Source organism: Pleuronectes platessa, chromosome 15, assembly GCF_947347685.1.
Source record: "Pleuronectes platessa chromosome 15, fPlePla1.1, whole genome shotgun sequence".
NCBI classification, from domain to species: Eukaryota; Metazoa; Chordata; class Actinopteri; order Pleuronectiformes; family Pleuronectidae; genus Pleuronectes; species Pleuronectes platessa.
In genome coordinates, this window is record NC_070640.1 from 1,389,739 (window position 1) to 1,412,707 (window position 22,969).

Sequence of the window (22,969 nt, forward strand, 5' to 3'; positions counted from 1 at the left end):
GCAGGAATATGGAAAACTCATAAGCGCGGCGGCTCCATTGTTTGTTTCCTCGTCACTCGCAGCTTCTTCATTAGCTCTCGGCAGCGTCGTCACACAAGCCCGTTTTATTTTTTCTATTTACACAACAGTTTCAATGAATAGTAATGAGCTCTGTTGTTGTTGCTCTGTTGGCTGATGACCTTCTCTCTCTCTCCTCGCACACATTCTGCTCCGACAGGAACGAGCTGCGTCCGCACACACGGGGCCATCGGCAGCTTTAATGCAAACTTAATGGGCTTTCCTGGATTTGAGATCCACGCCGCCGCCTTTACAACGCGGCAGATGGACAACATACAGTGCCTTGCATAAGTATTCACCCCCTTTGGACTTTTCTACATTTTGTCATGGTATAACCACAGATTAAAATTTATTTCATCGTGAGTTTATGTAATGGACCAACACAAAATAGTGCATCATTTGGAAGTGGGGGGAAATATTACATGGATTTCACAATTATTTACAAATAAAAATCTGAAAAGTGTTGAGTGCATATGTATTCACCCCCTTTACTGTGAAACCCCTAACAAAGATCTGGTGCGACCAATTGCATTCACAAGTCACATTTGCAAGTCACATAATTAGTAAATAGGGTCCACCTGTCTGCAATTTAATCTCAGTATAAATACACCTGTTCTGTGACGGACTCAGAGTTTGTTGGAGATCATTACTGAACAAACAGCATCATGAAGACCAAGGAGCTCACCAAACAGGTCAGGGAGAAAGTTGTGGAGAAATATGAAGCAGGGTTAGGTTATAAAAAAATATCCAGAGCTTTGAACATCTCTCTGAGCACCATAAAATCCATCATAAGAAAATGGAAAGAATATGGCACAACCGCAAACCTACCAAGAGGAGGCCGTCCACCCAAACTGAAGAGTCGGACAAGGAGAAAATTAATCAGAGAAGCAACCAGGAGGCCCATGGTTACTCTGGAGGAGTTGCAGAGATCCACAGCTGAGGTGGGAGAATCTGTCCACAGGACAACTATTAGTCGTCTACTCCACAAATCTGGCCTTTATGGAAGAGTGGCAAGAAGAAAGCCATTGTTGAAAGGGATCCATAAAAAATCCCGTTTGGAGTTTGCCAGAAGCCATGTGGGAGACACAGCAAACATGTGGAAGAAGGTGCTCTGGTCAGATGAGACCAAAATTGAACTTTTTGGCCTCAATGCAAAACGCTATGTGTGGCGAAAACCCAACACTGCCCATCACCCTGAGCACACCATCCCAACAGTGAAACATGGTGGTGGTAGCATCATGCTGTGGGGATGCTTCTCTTCAGCAGGTACAGGGAAACTGGTCAGAATAGAGGGAAAGATGGATGGAGCCAAATACAGGGAAATCCTTGAAGAAAATCTGATGCAGTCTGCAAAAGACTTGAGACTGGGGCGGAGGTTCATCTTCCAGCAGGACAATGACCATAAACATACAGCCAGAGCTACAAAGGAATGGTTTGGATTAAAGAATGTTAATGTCTTCAAATGGCCCAGTCAAAGCCCAGACCTCAATCCAATAGAGAATCTATGGCAAGACTTGAAGATTGCGGTTCACAGACGGTCTCCATCCAATCTGACTGAGCTTCATCTTTTTTGCCAAGAAGAATGGACAAACCTTTCCATCTCTATATGTGCAAAGCTGGTAGAGACATACCCCAAAAGACTTGCAGCTGTAATTGCAGCGAAAGGGGGCTCTACCAAGTATTGACACAGGGGGGTGAATACTTATGCACCCAACAGATGTCAACTTTTTTGTTCTCATTATTGTTTGTGTCACAATAACATTTATTTTGCACCTCCAAAGTACTATGCATGTTTTGTTGATCAAACGAGAAAAAGTTTATTTGAATTCCAGTTAGTAACAGTACATAATGGGAAAAAGTCCAAGGGGGGTGAATACTTATGCAAGGCACTGTACATGCATTAAGGAGACGAGAGCCGTTTGTGGAGCGCGCACAGCGACACACTCCTACACTCAATGTGACACTCGTGCACACACACAAAGAGACGACACTAACACATCCCTGAAATCCTGAGGAGAGACGGAGATGATGGTTCATGGAGACACTTCAACGGGAACGCTGCTCGTTCACTGGAGCAAATCCTGGTTGAGAAAGAGCGAGAGGAGGAAGACCACCAGTTTGACCTCACACCCTGATGTCCACACCTACAGGTCATCTCCTGCAGACGACCTGCATCGAGCTGGAGAAAAGTGGCGCAAGAGTCGCCTCCGTGGGCAGAGCGCGTCCTCTGAAGAACTCAGCCCCTGAACAGAGACACTGCTGCAGAAGAAACCTCAAGATGCACAGTCATTTAAAAAAGACAACACACATGAGACACAAGATGGCTACTGCGTTCTTAAAGACAAGTTCACCTTCATCGTACCAGTGAGAGGATCGGCTGTGTCAGGCTGCTGCTTCACATCACCACCTCCAGAGGTTCTGAATACTTTTAACTAGGGGGGTGTGGTATCTGCAGAACGTCCATGAGGCTTCACTCAGACGTTTGGGTTTTCACATCCAGCTCCTTCAGTTCAGTGCATGTCTGAAATCAGCTTATACAGACCAGTCAAAGAAGTAACTTTCTAACCTGGTTAAACTATCCAATCCGGGTGGATTATCTAAACTAACCTAAGTCTTGACCCTTATGATCATGTGAAGCTAATGACAACAAATATTTAGCTATTTGTCAAACTTATACTAAAGTAAAACTCAACAAGATGCTGCACATTCCTCATTTTAACGCAGGCGACTAACTGATATTCCCCCTCTGAGGTGAAGTCTAGAATTAGCACTATTCTTCCTCTTAGTTCATTTCAAACACGTATCTACACAAACTGTGTGCAGCTGCAGCCATGTGATGGAATCCTGAACATACAGCCTGTGATTGGTTGCCGTGCCTCGGTGCAATGCCACGATGATTTTAATAAACCATTTGCCAGCAGCACCAGGATGCTACAGCTAAACCTCAGATGATTAAACGGGCCGTCACCGCTGCACAATCTGAGCTGAGACATCTAATGGCTGATTTTGTTTGACAGGCTTTGTGTAGCTCTCTCCCTTCGGACGCCCGCGGAGCCGACGGTCACTCGCTCGACAAACAGTTTGTGCTAATTGTAAACCTCACAAACACAAACCACACGCAGACACGTTCAAACAGAGCTGCATATTTCATGAGCCGCTCACATGAAGCAGCGGGTGGTCGGGGGAGCGGCTGAGCAGAGACAAGGTTGTGTGTTTTTACAGTTGTGATGAATGGAGCGCACACACGCTCAGAACAGGACTGAACTGATGAATAATAACCAGAAGCAGCCCCTGTGGTCCCTGTGCTCCCTCAACGCTGCAGTTTAAACATCATTAGCTTGAATAAATAGCTGAACCTGAAGCCCTCGGTTCTGCTGGACTCAGATCTGCAGAGTGTAAACGCTGATCTGGAAACAGTGTCTGTGGCGAGGCCAATTCAGACGGATGTGAAACACGTTGAAACCGGAGGGAGGAGCCGAGTCACTCTGACAGGAGGTCAGTGTCATCGGCAGGAAAACAAAACAAACACTAATTAATCACTCACTGAACCGACATTTGATCTCAGCACTTCGTTATATTAACATATCTCTGATACCACATCACATATAATCAAGACATTTGATTATTTTATTTGGTTTCTGTGTAAATAACACAATCAATAATTTGAGGATGTTCATTGTCAGAAACTTTTCTGTAGATATTTCACAATAAAAGAGTTTTTATATGTTTCCATAAAGCAGATCTGAAAACAGCTCCTGGAATATTATGAATGAACATATAACTTCAGATGAGTGTTCAGCTCCTCCAGTGTTTACTCCTGACTTCTCTTCCTAAACCCGAGTATCAGTCGTGTTCCTCGTGAACTTCACGTCTGTTTCTCACAAGTAAACAAAAGGAGATTTTTACATCTGATCTGCGGCACCGAGCAGAAACGAGCTGATTAAAGATCCAGTTACCGAGACGTCCAATCAGCAAGCTGCGTGTGATTCACATGCTCTGGTTGTCTCTGTGTTTTCTGGGGTGAATCAAACAAACTCACTATTCCTGTGATTTCAGCTGCGAGTCGGAAACCTTTAAATACGTTTGATAAAGTGACTGGAGCACAGAAAACAAGTTGAGAGAAGAGAACCATCCATCTCTCTGCAGCCGTCTCCTCACACTTCATTTACTCAACATGCTTGAAACTCTCACGGTACACAGAGGGAACGGATCGATGCAGCTCAGGAACCGATGGAACCGCCGCCGCAGGAAACAGGAAGTCGCTCTTCCTCTCGCTTCCTCGGCCGCTGGCTGTTCCTCGCTGATTCAGGACCAGGACATTTCTGAATTGGTTCGTTTCAGAGCTGATTATTTATCCGGCTACGTGATGTGATCCAGATAATTAGAGCACGTCTCACCACTTCCCTCTTCACCTCCCCCTCTTATCTTTCCAACACTCGTCTGTTAATCCTCTTCCCTGCTCTGTCCGTCTCTTCTCTTACGTCTTGGTCAATAAAACTGAAACTGTCTCTACGGCTCTGACTAGAGATGAGAGATGAAACCTACGTTCTTTTAATATTTTGGGGATAAACTCTCCTGAGTAACGACAAATCACAAATGGTCACACAGCAGCTGAAATAGTTGTATCATAATGTAAACGTGGTTTCGCCGCATAGCACGAGTTCAGACCATGGAATGTAAATAATGTCGGCTGGTGCATTTCCAGGTGCTTCTGTTGGACAAGAATGGAGCTAAAATATTCTGGATATCGACCAATCACAAGTCAGTCTAAGGTGTTAATCATGACCACATGACAGCTTTGTTTGGTCCATGTCCCATCTGCTAACATGGAACACATTTATTTGCTGTCTATTATTTACACCTGTCAATTTGAATTAGTTTTGTATGCAGATCTGATTTTAACCTGATTAAATAAACACATGGTGCGAACAGGCATCTGCACCAGGGGGCGATAGAGTGTTTTATTTTACCCCTTGTTGACGAATGTCGCGAATTTACCTCAAACCCCATTCCGGTCTTAACGCCGCCGAGGTGGCGATTGTGCCTGATGGTGCAAATACTACACATACCAAGGAAGGTATTTGATGCGCTCTGCCGCCATCTAGTGGTCGGAGTGGAAAATACATACTAGCCCCTTGGGACTGTGCAGCAACGTTTTTTTGAGGTAATAGGCTGTATTTGAAATACTGTGATGATGGCACAGCAATGATTGTACAGAAACATATGTTATTCAATTTCAATCAAAAGCAGCATCAATATAATAATCAACACACCAGCGACTGGAAAATTTGTTAAATTAAGGTTATGCCCTGTTAAGCCTAATGTCGCTAATTTGTCTCATACCTTAATTTTGTATATCTACTGTAAATGCTATATTGTAATTAACAATCTCCACTTAATTTAGCATCTGTATGACAGCCAAAAATACAAATAATAATTTATTTATATAATTGGAAATTAATTCAGGCAATAAGGGGATAAAGAAAGACAAAAATGAGACAGAACCTGCGAAGGAATCAAATCCGGATGATGGATTAGTAGAACATAAATTTGGTAGAAAAAGCAGTAAAGCAAAACATAGACAGAGTAAAAAGTGTCAGGGGAAATAAAGATGTGTTTCTCTGTGGTTGTTTGTGTTTGTTCCCTCAGAGCTGAGCTAGTTGATGAGATTTACGTTCATCACGAGCCGATGACAGCGAGTGCGACTGTAGAGGATTATTACACCGAGATGAAATCCCATCGTCTGACTGCAGTAAAACCCTAGAGGCTCAAGGTGGAGCAACATTTGGAAAGGGTGTGGGTCCTGAGAAACACAGAGGATGTGGTATGTTATTTTTTCCTATCTTTATTCCACAGCTGTGTTTCAATTCGGAGATCAACATCTTTCGAAGGCTGCATGTCAAGACCAAATGAGGGAATTTGCTAGTACAGTTCAATCGCTGCTGGTCGGCATCGGATGTTAAAACTCTTAAGGTCCAACTTTAAAACTGTGTGCCGGATAATATTGTTAAAGGAAAGAAAACTTAAAATGCAACAGGAAACAGCAGTTTTGGCCATTGAGTAAGTTTTCATCTCATATCAACACAAACTGCTTCCCCTAGGTTTACGATGGCTGAAAGGGTCAACGGCCAATGGACAAGCTGGTGAGAAGAAGAGTAGACTGTCCCACTGAGGTGGTCAATAGACCAGGAGAAGTGCGTTCAAGTTTAATTTGAAATGTCCTGTCACCACCAGGGGGCACTGTGTTTGTAGTACCAGATGTCTGTGTAGATGTTGTCAGGCCGGGACTCTTGTCAGACATGTAAAGTTCGGAGAAGACTGGGGCGATGTACGTCCAAGATACAACAACTTCAAATTCTAATCAGCTCATCAATGAGTCCAAGTGAAATGTCAGGTAATTCCCTCCAGGCCACCATGTGCAAAAATCAAATCAGATGTTTATTGAAAGTGAATGTCTCATAATGTCCATCCACTGTCTTATTATTAACAGATGTTAATAATGTACGGTGAATTTGCACATCCACTGAACATTTGTACATTTGCACTTAACTTATTCCTACTGTATTATTCCACCTATAGTGTATTCATATTTTTATATATTTATCCTGCTCTTAGTGTATTCATCATTCTTATATCATACCTTACCTCTTAATACTGTTCATATTCCATTTATATTTCCATGTATATTCCATGTATATTTCTAACTGTACTACATATTTATTTACATATTCCATCTCTGCACTTTAACTGCCATATTTTTTGCACTGCTGGTTAGATGCTAAACCGCATTTCGCTGTATATGTACTTGTACTGTGCAATGGTAATAAAATTGAATCTAATCTAATCTAATCTAATTCTTAGTTTGGTTTATTTGCAGGTGGCAGCCAACGTCGAGGGGCACTACCGCCCCCTGCTGGATCTCTTATTTCCCTTTGTGACAAATGCCTTCCTTTGTGTCATGTTCCTGGCTCCGCCTCTGCACTACAGTAAATACATCAAAGACTCCATTACATCAGAGACAATCTGACATCAAAGCATCTGTACAATCATAGAAATTCCTCTTCTTTGTATCAGATGAGTGATAGAAATGGTGGTGGTAATAGGAACCTTGAAGTCTTATTACCGAGTGGTGTGTCGCAAAGAAGTAGAAACAGTTAAACATATTCAGAGCAATCACCTGAAGCTCATATCTTAACAGTGCAGTCCACTGAGGAAAAAAAGATAATCATGACAAACAAGAACGATGACAAGTGTGAGAACCAGCAGCTGAGAAGTCTTCTGCAAACCATCGATGAACTGAGGGAGAAAGAGAATGAAGAGAAATTAAGAAAAGAGCTGGAGAAGATTAAACAGATGTTAATAATGTACGGTGAATGCATTTTGAAGCGGAATGCGTCCAAGCTAAGAGACACCTCAGACGCCTGCTTCCCAGTCTGTCTGCCGGCTACAAGCCAAGAGCAACCGGTGCTGGAGCCAACAGAATCCCCGGAGAGCCGCCAGGAGGAAGTCTCACACAAGCATGAAGCAGGGAAGTCCAGTAAAGAACTGACATGTATGGAGGAGAGGTCCAAACTGTCTCAGGACCAGTGCAGGGAGGCAGTGAAGGAAGCAGAAGACATCAAACAAATGAATAGTTTTCTGAAAAATGAAGACCAGATGCTCCTTGAAGAGCTGGAGACGATGAAGGTGATTGACCGACATGTCGTGGCCTCGCAGGCAACAGAAGAAATCACACAGCTGAATCGGGAAAATCCAAGTCCGGAGCTCATTGGAGAGCGTGAGAGGATAACAGAGGAGGAGAACCCCCCACAGATGGTCAGGGACTGGTCATGTACCGAGGAACTCACTGAGGAACTGGAGAAAATGAATGAAATGAGAAGACAGGATGAAGCCGAGTATGAGAGGACACATTCCTCTGATTCCCCTTTCAGGTCAGATAACTGTGAAACAGCCGCTCCAGAGTTATATCAGCATCAGAAACAGGAAGAAGCCAATCAGCTGCTCCAGGAGTCGGTGGCAGATTACAAGGCCAACATGGCCACTCTCATGATCCAGGTCTCTGAGATGCAGAAGACTCTGCTGAGTCTTCAGATAGAGCGGGCGTCACTTCAGAAAAGCTTCTCAGAAGCTCAAGCTCAACTGAGGTCAGAGACCAAGTCAAATGTTGCCTTGCGCTCAAAAATCCAGCAGCTTAGAGAATTATTAGAGCAGCAGCGCAGGCAGAGCACAGGAGAGCAGGAGGAGGACTCGAGCTCTTCACAGCTCAGCTCCCAAGAGCTGCCTCAGAAGAAGAAGAAGAAGAAGAAGACATTTTGGAGGAGGTTCATCGGCCTCTGTCTTTGTGGCCGAAAGGCTGGGAAATGTCAAAGCTGCGATTAGTGACTCTTATCTTGGTTATTATACATTTTAAAATATTAATAATATTTTTGGTGTATAATGGTTGCAACTAATGTGCACTATGATCACAACCAGACTGCTTCACATACAATATGTCTACTCACATATTCTACCATTAATGACAATGAATCTGTCATTGATGCTCCCTTCATCTGTATCAGACGTTTTATCTTATGTATATGATTATATGCATATTTTTGTGTAGTTTTGTTGAGGGTTGAGGACAACGGATGTTGCATCTTGTTACGATCTATGAAACAATTTGTGATTGTGTTGAATGTGGGCTATACAAATACAATTTTAAATGTATAGTTACACCTGAATTAAAGAATGCTGATACATGTAAAACACAGTTTCTTCCTGCATTTCTTTAGCAGCTGATAAAGTTGTACTGGCACCATCAAGAACGAATCACACAAGATGCGATATTTTAATAAAATAAGACTCATGTTTATGCCTTATGCCTGGACATTGGGTCTGAGAGGCTTTACAACTCATCCAATTAGGCTAATTAAAAGTAAATGCATTGTACAGTGATGTAAAACATATATATAATTCTTCTTTAGTGCTTCCACAAAATTAATAATGTACTTAAACAAGTATACAACATAAAATGTATAAGAAAATATTGTATATGTAGTGTTACAATGGACAACTTTGATATAACTGACTTGTGGATGACATTTCATGATACCACTCTTATTAATTATTCTATTTTATTTATTTCTGTAAAGTTTCCTCTGTAGCAACGTGATAGAATGCAACAAAATATACTGGGACACTTTAAAGGAAACAGCAGTTGGCTAAATTATCTGTCCTTTGATAAGTGATGGCGTCCATTAATGTATCTTTAATGATTTAAAAGAGACTCTGTTCCATGACACTGCCCTATGATGACAACTGAGTTCAGTATAATAAATAATATACATATATAATACATATAATAATTACAGAACAACATTTATCACCGTAGAAGGAAGTTAAATGACCAGAGACAACATGGATATGACCAGAGAAGACATGTACTCTCTTGTCTCCAGCACCATGGATCAGGCCCTGAGGGACATTCATGACCTGGAGAATTCCATCTCCAGCTGGACTGCAGAGGAACAGGCCATGTCCGTGGATCATTATGATGGCTCCACACTGGGTCCTGTCACACTACAGAAGGTGGATGAATACCTGGAGGGCTTCTTTGCAAAGAAGCGGGGGTCTGCTGAGCCTGGTGGGAGAATCCAAGTTGACGAAGACGTCAAACAACAGATTCAATCTTCCTCAGTCCAGACATCAGACCTCAGATCCTCTGCCTTAGCTCCTGTGATAAGAAGATTCTTCAACAATTTAACAATGGAGTGAGTGATCCCCCCCCCCCCCCATTGAAACTCCGGAAATATATTTGCCTTTCCTTTTGCATTATTCATATTTTAAATTGTTACAATAATTATTTGAAATGTAATTATTGTACCTGTTTAACCCCTTAATGCCTGAATTAATTTCCAATTACATAAAAAAAACATATTGGTGTTTTTGGCCTGTCATACAGATGCTAAATTAATTGGAGATTGTTAATTTCAATATAGCATATACAATAGACATACATTTAGGTATGTATATGTAGATATTATATTGATGCTGCTCTTGCTTGAAATTGAATAACAACATATGTTTTCTGTACAATCATCGCTGTTCCATCATCACAGTATTTCAAATACAGCTTGATACCTCAAAATAACTTTGCTACACAGTCCCAAGGGGCTAGTATGTATTTTCCACCTCGACCACTAGATGGTGGCTGAGTGCTTCCAATACCTTCCTTTGTATGTGTAGTATTCGCACGATCAGGCACAATCATCACCTCGGCGTTATTAAGACCGGAATGGAGTTTGAGGCAAATTCGCGACATCCGTCCACAAGGGGTTAAACCTCTGTGTCTGTTTCTGTTTTAGGCAATGGGGAGAACTCAGTGAAGGAAAGTACAATGAAGCTGTAAAGGAGCTACTGGTTTGTATGGGTGTGGATATGATGAGTGTTATCTCAGAATCAGTCATCAGAACCACCTTCCAGTCAATGAGTCGGGTACCCAACACCCCAGGCATGGAAGACTTCAGTGTCTGTCAGATGATGGCAGGTTCCTCCACTGACTTCAGAGGCAGAGAAGAGGAGGAGAGGCAGGAATTAGGTGGAGTAGATCAGAATGAGAAGGAAAGACTGATTGTGGGGGTGGTGGATTTCCTCATGAATAAGTATTCTCTTAAAACCTATTTAGAGTCATTCAAGAAGTTACCCGACACCTCCAGCCCCCCCGCCACAGAGAGACTCTCTCCTTCTACGAGTGACATGAAAAACAATGTGGAGATCTGCCTCATTCAGGCTTTCTCTGACGTGATCGGTGAAGATATCCCCGGGAGGGTTTCATGTGAATTCACAGAGGCTATAGTGACTGAGGTAATGGATGTGGTCAACTCTGCCACTTCTAAGGCCAAGCAGCAGTCACTTGATTCAGGATCGTTCAGTTCCATTGCTCCTCCCAGCATACAGCTGTCAGGGGCCAGTGAAGCCAGGACCCTGACAGGTGCTATCTTGACCATGCAGTCCTTCCTCACAGGACGAACCCATGAAATCATGAGGAAGTTCATGACACAAGGGATTGAGAACATCAGAATCCTCGAGACAGAGGTCCTGTCTGACCTCTCATCAGGATCAGAGGAGATGGGGGGGGCAGTTTCCCCTGAAAACTCGTCTGAGGCAGACATCACTGAAACTGATTCAGATCTCCTGGAGCAGATGAAAGTGGATGAGGCTCAAAAGGAGGAAGAGGAGGCAAGAATGGGAACCACCTCTACTCCAATATCCAAGGAGGGAGATGACTCAGGCAGGGGAACCATCAGTATCCTTGAGACAGAGGCGTCTCCCAGTCCCTCTAGAGCATCACAGGAGGTACAGGAGCCAGTGTCCTCTGCAAGATCTACTGAGGTTGCAGAAAGGTTTGAGGCAGACAACAGGGAAACTGCTTCAGATCTCCTTGAGCAGATGAAAGTGGATGAGGCTCAAGAGGAGGAAGAGGAGGCAACAATGGGAATCACCTCTCCCCTCATATCCAAGGAGGAGGGAGATGACTCAGGCCGGGGAACCATCAGTATCCTTGAGACAGAGGCCGACTCCAGCCCCTCTAGAGCATCACAGGAGGTCTTTGAGGTGGCAGAAAAGTTTGGGACAGACAACACTGAGGAGGAAGAGGAGGCAACAATGGGAACGACCTCTACTCCAATATCAAGTGAGGAGGGAGATGACTCAGACATGGAAATCATCAGTATCCCTCACACAGAACCCTATTGCAGCGCCTGTAGAGCATCAGAGGAGATAAAGGAAGCAGTTTCCTTTGCAGCATCATGCGTCATATTAAAAATGTTTGCGACAGACAAGAGTGAAACTACTTCAGATAACCAGGAGCAGGTGAAACTTGATGGGGCTAAGAAGAAGGACAAGGATTCCAAACTGCGTAGCATCTCTCCGCTCATATCTGAGGAGGAGGGAGATGATTCAGAGAGGGACAACATCAGGATCCTTGAGACAGAGGCCGACTCCAGCCCCTCTAGAGCATCAGAGGAGATACAGGAGCCAGTGACCTCTGCAAGATCTACTGAGGATTCAGAAAGGTTTGACGCCGACAACAGGGAAACTGCTTCAGATCTCCTTGAGCAGATGAAAGTTGATGAGGCTCAACAGGAGGAAGAGGAGAAAACAATGGGAACCAGCTCTCCTCTCAAATCCAAGGAGGAGGAAGATGACTCAAGCAGGGGAATCATCAGTATCCTTGAGACAGAGGCGTCTTCCAGCCCCTCTAGAGCATCAGAGGAGGTCTTTGATGTTGCAGAGAAGTTTGAGGCAGACAACATTGAAACGGCCTCAGATGTCAGTGAGCAGATACGACTTGATGAGGCTCAAGAGGAAGAAGAGGGGACTACAATGGGAACCACCTCTCCCCTCATATCCAAGGAGGGAGATGACTCAGGCAGGGAAACCATCAGACTCCTTAAGACATGGAATGATGAGGCTCAAGAGGAGGAAGAGAAGGAAAAACTGGGAACCACATCTCCCCTGATATCAAAAGAGGACGGATATGACTCTGACATGGAAACCATCCGTATCCCTGAGACAGAGGCCGACATCCATCCCTCTAGAGCATCAGAGGACGTCTGTGAGGTTGCAGAGAAGTTTGGGACAGACAACACTGAAACGGCTTCAGATATCAATGAGCAGATGAAAGTGGATGAGGCTCAAGAGGAGGCAGAGGAGGCCACAATGGGAACCACCTCTCCCCTCATATCCAAGGAGGGAGATGACTCAGGCAGGGGAACCATCACTATCCTTGAGACAGAGGTGTCTTCCAGCCCCTCTAGAGCATCAGAGGAGACACAGGAGGAAGTTTCCTCTGCAAACTCTTCTCAGGTTGCAGAAAGGTTTGAGGCAGACAACAGTGAAACGGCTTCAGATCTCCTTGAGCAGATGAAACTTGATGAGGCTCAGGAGAAAGAAGAGGAGTCAAAACTGGAAAGCCCCTCTCCCCCAGCTCCCTCTTCTGCCTTCTGCCAGGATGCCTGTGAGGAGACCCCCACTCTAACTTCGAGGAACAGTTCAACACCAGAGCCTGTTGAAAATCAGGACATTAGGGAATTAAGTGAAGGAGATGCCGATCAGGATCTGAGGGAGAGGATCATTAATATGTCTGTAGGTGTGATGAATGCGATCGTGAATGAATTTCCATACAGCTCTTCTCTACAGACAATCACGACGCTAGCCAACGCTTTCAGATCTTCTAAGAGGGAGAAGAGGAGCCTCAGTCCGGATGACAGTGACTCACCAGAATGATGTCGTCCACTCTGTCACTTCCACAGACACACAACACTCAATGGAGTCAGGATCCTCCACCACGGAGGACCCAGCCTTTTTCTTCTTCTTTGATTAGTAAAGTGAGGACATGTGACCCTGTTTCACTCTCTCTCTGTCTTTGTGTTTTTTTACTTTTTAAAAATGTAAGCTGATTTGACACGTTCCCTTTCTGCAATCATCAAATAAAGGGTTTTAACACAAAAGAGCGGCCTCAGACTCTGTTGGTAGAAAAACAAGTTGCAATAATTTAATGAGGAATTAAATATAGCACAAGTGATTTTGTGTTCTGCTTTCAAAACCAACAGTAAACTGCCGCTGAAAGAAGAATGTTATGGGTCCATTTGTTATTATAGTGAACAGCAGGGAAGGTGTAGAAGGAGAATGAGCTCAGTCTGTGGATCACCTGGAGAGGTTCAATTAAATGAGATCTGGTTGTGTGTGACTGAACTCCTCAAACACACGTCAGGCAGCGTGAGGCTCGATGCGTAATCGTTAATTAATAAATGTATTTCATCGCCTGTCTCTGTGAGACAAACACGTCCTCCTCGAAAGCCAAGTTTCAAAAGCACCAGGAACTTTCTTTCTTCAAAGAAGTCAAATGTTCCTTCTGAGCGTAGAAATCTGGAATCATCTGACATGCTGTTCCCCTCCAGTCAGGCAGGGGTCAGTAACGCAGAAGACTAGACAACAATGAGTGTTCCCCTGTGAGAATTGAACAATAAATAATAATCATGAATACAAATCATAAATATAAAGTCCTGGACTACTGATTCTTCTGTCTTGTGCTCTATGTCCATGTGTTGAAGCCGTAGATCCTTTATAGTTTGGTGTATGTCCCATTTGCTAACATTAAGGGAGGCGGGGTTTATGACAAATGCTGTAGTAGCCAGTAGATGATTTCCAGATATCAACTGTAAGATATAGAACATTTAGGCCTGATTGACATCTTCGTCAGTGTCCGTGTTTGGCTGCACTTTTTCCATCCTGAGATATTTGTATTGTTTTTGTTTATTGCATTTTTGCGTCTGTCATGTTTGGAAACGTCCTGAACACGCCCACAACGTCCTGAACACGCCCACAACGTCCTGAACACGCCCACTCACTGGTGTGAGGAGGATCTCCTGCTGGGTTCTCACATCGGCTCACTCTGGAGAAACTCCTGAAAGTCTGGAGTCTGGAGTTAGTAAACCAAAAACAGACTTAATGAGTTGTGAGTAACGTTTTGGGAAAAAAATCTAAATCAGAAACTTGACTGTTAATAATTTTTTGAATATTCTCAGATAGTTTGCATCTGTGAATAAAAAGTGAAGAGACGCATTGATATTGTTCAGTGTTTACAGATAGTTTGATTGATGTTTCACTTCCCTTCCATTGCTCAATGTGGTAACAGTTTAGTTAATGTGTGTTTTTAAAAGCACATTAAATAATGATCAAAGCCGGATGTTTAACCTCCAGGTTTGACTTTGTCTCTGTGAGTTTGTCTCAGATCAGAAACGTTTTACGCTCCTGCACCAAATCATCAAGAAACACAAAGCCCAGCGACGGTGGCTCGACTTCCTCGGTGCTCTCAGAGCCCGGCTGCTGATTGTGGGATCAATGAGGCACAAAGTGGCTCTTCTGTCTCCAACCAGCCGTTTGCTTTGCTAACGACAGAATGAAATTAGGTCTCCCACATGCAGCAGGCTCCAGAAAATACTAAAGAAAGACGACAGATAATTTAGCCAACTGCTGGTTTGGAAGAGACACCACGGAGATTTCTCATGAAGCTGCATGAGTCATGAAAACAATCTGGATAAAGAAAAAATACAAGTCACCAATATCACGGTGGGCTCAGCAAATTACTTTCAGCCAATTAGAAGCACAACAATCATTGTCACAGACACAAAATTCTTCTGTAGGATTCAACAAATTGTGTGTTTAACAGTTCAGATGGATGATCAGACAACACAACGTCTGAACAAATAAAACATAACAAAGAGGCAGAGACATACTGCTCAGCCTGATATGAGACATTTAAAGTGATTTTACTCAGGATTACTTTGAATGGATATTTGATATTTAGCAAATCTGCTCGCTGAGACTTTAAACTGAGAAGAACATCACTGACGACAAAGACTGGAAACCATGAGGACGACTCCTCTGGAACTCCTCTGGACTCGGGATTGTCATAACGTCAACAATCTCAGTTTCATACTTCGGACACACAACTTTACCCTCTTTCATACTAGCTCGCCGTACTAGCTGTCGATGCAATGCTACAGAGAAGTTCATGGTAACTTAAATCCACAACCACAGTTTGGGAACGCGTGACGTCACCGCATTCATATTGAATGAGAAGTGGTTCAGTTAAAGACACAAGTGGTCAATGTACTAATCGCCCTTCAGACAAAGAAGTCACTGAATGACACACTTCTACTTTCAGTGAAATATGTTTACGCTTGTCTCTGAATAATTGTCGACTCAATGTTAGTAGGTTCCGTACATCCGTAGCCATGAAGGTTACGACTCTGTGTGTTACTGTGTGTTACTGTATGTGTTCCTATGTGTTCCGATGTGATACTCTGTGTTACGGTAGGATACTGTGTGTTACAGTGTGTGTTCCTGCTTGTGTTACTGTATGTTGCTGTCTGTTACTGTATGTGTTACTGTGTTCCTGCGTGTGTTACAGAGTGTTGCTCTCTCTAACTGTGTGTTACTGTATGTGTTACTGTGTAAATGTCAGAAAATCCACTTGATTGTTTCATATTCATAATAATCAACTAGAGTTTTAAAATAAGCCCCAAAACCTGCTCAGCGACTAAAAAGAAGAAGAAGTCCAAACTGGTGTAATGCAGGTGGACCTGGCCCAGACGCCACACCCTGGCTCCGCCCCCTGGCTCCGCCCCCGTTCCGTCACCTTGTAGAACCTCTGGTTCTGTGTCTCGTCCGGCCGGATCCAATAACTGCTGCAGTCAACTTGAACAACGGCTTTTTATTTTGGCATCTTTGAAATCTACTGCATGAGCGGCAGTTTCACACTGAAGAGAAACGTGAGTGACCAGGAAAACCTCCGTGTGTCACCTGAACAAAGACACTGAGTGAGCAGATTAGTATTCATAATTTGCAATTATCATTATTTCAAATAAGTGTTAATTACATATCAAATCAACGGTAATATTTGTTATTCTTATGTCAAAGTGTTCTTTATGGAAATATTTTAGTCCAATTGATGATGATCTCCTGATCATTAAATTGATGATGCATCATTTTGTTTTGTAGTATTGTGGATTTCTTCGTCTGTATTTTCCTCAGTTGATAATTTCCCACTTCCACCCTGTGTCTCATCTCCTATCAGACTTTGTTTTCAGTTTTCTCTGCTGCGTTCGATTCTGAGAATCATTCTGTGGAGAAGAAGAACAAAAAGCAAAGAGTTCCCTCATAGTAACACAATGTAGACACAACACACGTGGAGAGAATGCAAAGACCTCGGGCCCGACACAACCACGACAACCGAACAGAGAGGAAGCAGGTGTGTGTGTGTGAAGCGTCTGAGCTCAGCAGGAGGGACGAGCCATCAAAACCAACTCAGAGTCTTCTCCCCAGAGGAACATCCTGTACATCCTGTACATACTGAATCAATGAATATCCTCAAACAGTGTTTTTATAACCTTTTTGTACAAAAACACAAACTGATGTACGTCATAAAAAAGGATTTCATTTCTGCAAAAGAGACGTGTTTCTCTTTTGTCGGCGCCTTTTGTCTGGCGCACGGTTTTGTTTACTATATTTACATATACAACTGTATAAAAAGATGTATTTATCCTGTGTACATATATTAAAAAAAACGAATAGCATCAGATAGGTTGAATTCTGAAAATCCGACAGTGACTGAGAAGCAGAGACAGGAAGTAGCTCGGTGCAGCCGACACTTGAACAGGATGTGACACGTCAGCAGAAGATATGAAATGAATCAGACTGTGGTCAGCATCACGAGCCACTTGGTCAACAACAGCTAGATTTTTATCACGGTGTGACGTATTTGTCAAAGATAAAAACTTGACAATACATAATTTTCCTCCATTATTATGCTAATTCACCATCTTCATACGGCGGCCATTTTCCTACAATGTCACGATCAGGGTGCTTTGATTTTATGAGTCTAAATCTGACCAATCAACATCTGACGAGACATCAGAGTATAATTTAAAGTCAAACAAAATAACACGTTAGCATTCAACCTTTCCCGAGCAAAAATGACTGGTTGATAACGTTACGTGATGCAACGGGAAGTTTGAAATATCAATGCAAACCTACGAATCTTCAATCTAAGTCCGAAGGTAAATTAACCAAATGTAAAGAAGCCAGCAAAGTATGAACTGTCAAATTAAATATTAACCCCTTGCAGACAAATGTCGCAAATTTGCCTCAAACCCCATTCCGGTCTTAATGCCGCCGAGGTGACGATTGTGCCTGATGGTGCAAATACTACACATACCAAGGAAGGTATTGGAAGTACTCTGCTGCCATCTAGTGGTCGGAGTTGAAAATACATACTTGTCCCTTGGGACTGTGCAGCGTTATTTTGAGGTAATAAGCTGTGTTTGAAATACTGTTATGATGGAACAGCAATGGTTGTACAGAAAACATATGTTGTTATTCAATTTCAAGCAAAAGTAGCATCAATATAATAATCTACATACCAACATTTGTTAAATTAAGGTTATGCCCCATTATACCTAATGCCGCTAATTTGCCTCATACCTAAATTTATATCTATTGTATATGATATATTGAAATTAACAATCTCCACTTAATTTAGCATCTATATGACAGGCCAAAAACACCAATAATCTTTTTTTTTATATAATTGGAAATTAATTCAGGCAGTAAGGGGTTAAGTCAGGTCATGTGACTTTATACTCACTGGAACATTCAAATCTGTTGTGTTTACTTTGCTCATAGGACGAGTCAATCAGAACAGCCCCCTCTAGTGGTATGAATGACTGTTGTTGGATTGGATTCCCTCTTTATGCCTCACCTGCATTGCGTTATCCGACTGTTAGCTTCTGTGACAGTGATGTTAATATTGTCGTCCATGTTGACTCGTTAGCTGATCACGCCATGTTCAAAACTTCTATTGAAGGAAACCACCAGTAAACACAGAGGAAGTGTTTCTTCATTCTCTGACCAGGACGCCTTTAGTTCACCAAACCTCTACATAGAAAACCATAATAATAATAATACCTAATATCTCTTATTTCGAACATTTAAAGGTTTGAGTCGTTTAAACAGAACCAAACAAAACGTTTCTTTGCCTCGACGGTGGGAAACTAAAGGACATGTTTTTTAGCCAAGTGATTTTTATTAGTGGCGATCAGACCCATCAGTGCCTGTTTAACTCCACAGGATCACAAGTTCACAGCAACACACACATGTTGCCACACAGGAGAGTTGTTCATGAAAAGGAAAAATAAGCAGTGCATCAAACTGGGCGAACTGGGGTTGGTTAATTCAGAAAAGGGGAAGTTTCACATGGTTTTCCAGAATCAGCTGCCGACAGCAGGGGATGGAAGCTGCAGTCGGCCTGAAGGAGATGATGGAAACGAGGATGAGACTGAAACCAGAGATCATCTGTGTGATGTGCTTCTTCTTGCCACGAGTGCGTCGACATAAGGCACAGGCACAGTTCCCCTCTTTCAACAGAGCGGCTCGCGGTAGAGGGGTTGTTTGAAAAATGTCCCAGTGCAAGAAATCAGTAGGATGAGCATCGCCCCGGTCCGAGCAGCGCAGGGGGACATTGAGGACCAGTTCATCCCGAGGGTGTCTTCTTCTTCGTGGTCAGGACGGCAGGAGGTGGATGGAGGAGGACACATGGACGGACAAACAAACAGTCATCACATGAACTTAAATCTGTCTTATTAGCTGAAGTTTGTTTGAAGTCAGTGGTGCCATGTTCATGTCATATCTCAAGAAGCACAAAGGTAAAGACCCACTGAACACACTAACATTTAAAATGTGAAGTTAAATGGCCTCTCGGGGCATTAGGGGATAGCAGGGGGGGGGGGGGGGGGGGTGGGGACTGACCATTGATTAGACTGTCCCGTCCTTCAAATGCATTTCAAATCAAATAATTCCCCTGATGCTAATTTGAATTATCAAGTGAAATGTGATATGACGTGACCATGGCGTCGTCAGTAGTCGGCATAATAATAAATAATAAACTGTCCCACATTAGAAACGAAAGGAAAGAAGAAGAGGAGGTGAGGAGGAGGAGGAGGAGGAGGAGGAAGGAGGAGGAGGAGGAGGAGGAGGAGGTGAGGAGGAAGGAGGAGGAGGAGGTGAGGAGGAGGAGGAGGAGGAGGAGGTGAGGAGGAAGGAGGAGGAGGAGGAGGAGGAGGAGGAGGAGGAGGAAGAGGAGGTGAGGAGGAGGAGGAGGTGATCACCCTAATGATTCTGGTTCTGAACAGTTTTTGAGGGAGAGAAAGGAACAGATCAGTCTTCGAGTAAGTTTTCCTCTCGGTTTCCACCCGGAGCAAAGAGTGAGTGTGTGTGTGTGAACATATCTGTTGTTTGTGTGTGTGTGTGTGTGTGTGTGTGTGTGTTTGTATGTGTAATGTTGACTGTTTGGGTCACTTAATCACTTGATCACTGTATTTTTGTATTAAAAAGTTGTTAAAACCTGTGTTGTCTCCCTTGGATTCAGTTTAAAAGTGGTATTGTTCTGATTGGGTGTGTGTACAAAGAGCTGAGAGGCTGATGAGACCAGGAGGAGAGGTGGAATGTCCCATGAAGCTCCGAACGCCCTTTCAAAGCCTGTTTCTCTCATATAAAATATTTTTAGCATTGAAATATTGGCACAAAGTTCAAAATGTTCGGTTGTGTTTCTTTAAAACGGTTCAGTTGAGCCTAAACACCGGTCTGTTGTGTTGTGATTGTAGCATGAGTGTCTCTGTGGAGGTACAGTATCTGTGACTGTTCATCCATCCGCTCTGGAAGTCTCTGTGTGTGTCTGTGTTTGCGTTGAATCAGTCCGAGAGGAGGCGATGCGTGTCCGTCTGTCTGTCCTCCGTGTCCACTCATGTCTCCGTGGTTCAGTCCTAGAGACAGACGCTGTTGCTGATCTGGCAGGTGGACCCGGTGCCGGCCTGGGACAGGAACAGCCTCCCGTTGGGACAGACGCAGACCTCGTAGACCGTCTGCCTTGTCCCGGAGGACGAGGAGCTGGTGGAGGCCTTCCCCTCCGGCAACTGCATCAGGCGGATCCTGCGAGCGTCCAGAGAAATCTGAGGGCGAGAGAAACGGGTGAGAACAAGTCCGTGAGAGCAGGACCAGTCAGGACTGAAGTGATAACACAAGTTTGTGTAGTGCTTGTGAAGGGTCGTCCACACTGATGGAGAGATGGCACTTGGGCGGCCTACTCCCGTTTGCCAGATCTTTGCCATAAGCCTGAGAATGTGTCTGTAATTATATGAATTGACCTTCATGAGCTGGACAGCCTCATGTTGGACCCACACCAGTGAAACCAGTCAGCTTCACCTTCCGGCCTCCTCCTCTTCGTCTGCCTCACATCTGAAGCCGCTCTTAATGTATGAAACTTCTTCTCTTTTTTGTGAGAAACTTTTTAAACACTTTCTTCTTGCTAATCCTGCTGCGTTGATTTCAACAGATCTGACACGACTGGTGCAGCCTGCTGAGGGAAATCCTCTTATCAGCCAGCGGAGCGTGGTGAGCGTGAGGATGATGTGAGTAACCAACCGGGGGAGGGGTGGAGCGGGGGGGAGGGGAGAGGATGAAAGAAGGGAAGAGGATGAGGAGTGGATGAGCAAACCAGGGGAGGAAGATAGTGAATAGGCAAAGATGGAGACAGGAAGAGGACGGAGGCGGGAGGAGGTAGAGAACGGGAACGATGGAGGGAGGCAAACATGTAAAAGGCTTGAAGAGGAATTAGTGAGAGAAGGGAGGACAGAAGGAGAGAGACAATCCTCGTCTGTTGTGTGTCCTCCTGCGTCTCTGACAGATTCTGGTGGACAGCCAATTGGGGGGGGGGGGGGGGGGGGGGGGGGGGGAACCATCACCAGCCGGTTGTTTGGATTGTTGTTTGCTAAAAATACGTTTGGACGGCAGACGTGGGGAATTGGACACGGAGCTCCATCAGCCATTATGGCCTCGGGACAAGACAAGTTAATTTCTCCGCCAGTGAACAGAGTGGGAGGTTTCTCTATTTGTGCATGTCTGAAATAACACGAGAGCATTTAATGAAGAGAGTTAATTCTTTTCTCATTGGAACCAAACAGGATGTTTCAGCTCATTCGGCTCCAGCACTCAAACAAACTAATGACGGCTTTAATTACACGTTTTCTAAAAACATGCTTCAGAAATAAATAAACAAACATGGAGAGCGTGCTGTTATTTCCAGACTCATATGAAGACAGTGTGAACTTTGAGATATAATGTTCAAGAGGCCACAGACATGTTTAGTGAGGTCACCTCCTCTTTGACCTTTGAGATTCCCTCACGTGATCTGAACTCATCAAAAGACCAAACAATGTTTTGTGAGGCCGAGACGTTCAACCAGTCAACTCTGGTCACTCTGGTTTTAAATTAGAGGAAAATCCCCTGAAGGCCCTTTTGAGGTTTTGTGTTGTGAGTTGTGAGTTGTGAGTTGTGAGGTCACAGGATTCAAATCAGTTCATCCGTTAGTCCAAGTGAACGTTTGGCCCACATTTTAGGAAAGTGTGCGTTTGGACCTCCGACCACTGGGTGTCACCGGTGAACTCAGAAAACGATTGAGACTCAAACTGGGTCTGAATAATAAGACCACGCACCTCCCCGTCTTTGGACTCCAGGCGCAGCTCGTTCCTGCAGATGGCCTGGATGTCCCCGGCCTCGGCCAGGATCTGGATCCCTTTGGGAGCCTCCATGATCAGGGAGCGCGTCGGAGACTCCAGCCTGGAAACAGAGACAGAGCGGCTGAGTCAGCGACCAGTGCTTCCACTGCTCGGACGAGGGAGAGAATAAACTGTTGATTAATGAAGTAAAACAAGAGGTTTGGACTTTGGACCCAGCAGCAGGTGACAACAGAGAACCTCCACGGTGCTTAGATCCAAACCCTGCACCCAGGAACAACGACTGCAATGGGAATGGATTCCATCTGTGTTCACTCTGTGGGAGACGCAGGTTTTTAAACTGAGGACCAGAGAAAATACTTCTGATATCGAGACGTAAACACAAGAACACCCCCCCACATGTCAGGGCCCGCCCCCATGACCGGGGGTGCACATTGAGCCGATCAGACTTTGGTTCACTTCAGCCCGACTGTATATCTGTACGAGGATTAGAAACCAGCCTGCTCCTCTTCACTTCTTCACTTCTTCACTCCTTCACTTCTTCACCTCCACCGGCCGCTCTGTGCAGGAAGCAGGAGTCAGAACGCTCCAGTGGATCCTCGAGGAGGAGGAGGAGGACGAGGACGAGGAGGAGGAGGAGGATGTCTCTGAAGACGTCCTGTCTCCCTGTCCCTGCAGCAGCTCTGTGTGAAATACATGTTGCTTCTGTCTGGAGGACTGAGAACTTGGATTCAGAGGCAGGTGAAGATATTCCAGGTCCAGACAGGAAAAATCTTCAGTGTCTGATGAATATGAATGTT

The 22,969-nt window shown here is 44.1% G+C and overlaps 1 protein-coding gene across 1 annotated transcript; it reads right to left on the reverse strand.

The window, feature by feature from the left end:
• Nucleotides 1-19,406: 19,406 nt before the first annotated feature.
• On the reverse strand, nt 19,407-22,278 carry sgcd (sarcoglycan, delta (dystrophin-associated glycoprotein)). Its single transcript, XM_053441584.1, has 2 exons — nt 22,149-22,278; nt 19,407-20,606 (listed from the first exon to the last, which is right to left on the reverse strand). Exons 1-2 carry the CDS (start codon nt 22,242-22,244, stop codon nt 20,421-20,423), a joined length of 282 nt encoding a protein of 93 aa, XP_053297559.1. The 5' UTR covers nt 22,245-22,278; the 3' UTR covers nt 19,407-20,420.
• Between the last annotated feature and the right edge of the window lie 691 nt (nt 22,279-22,969).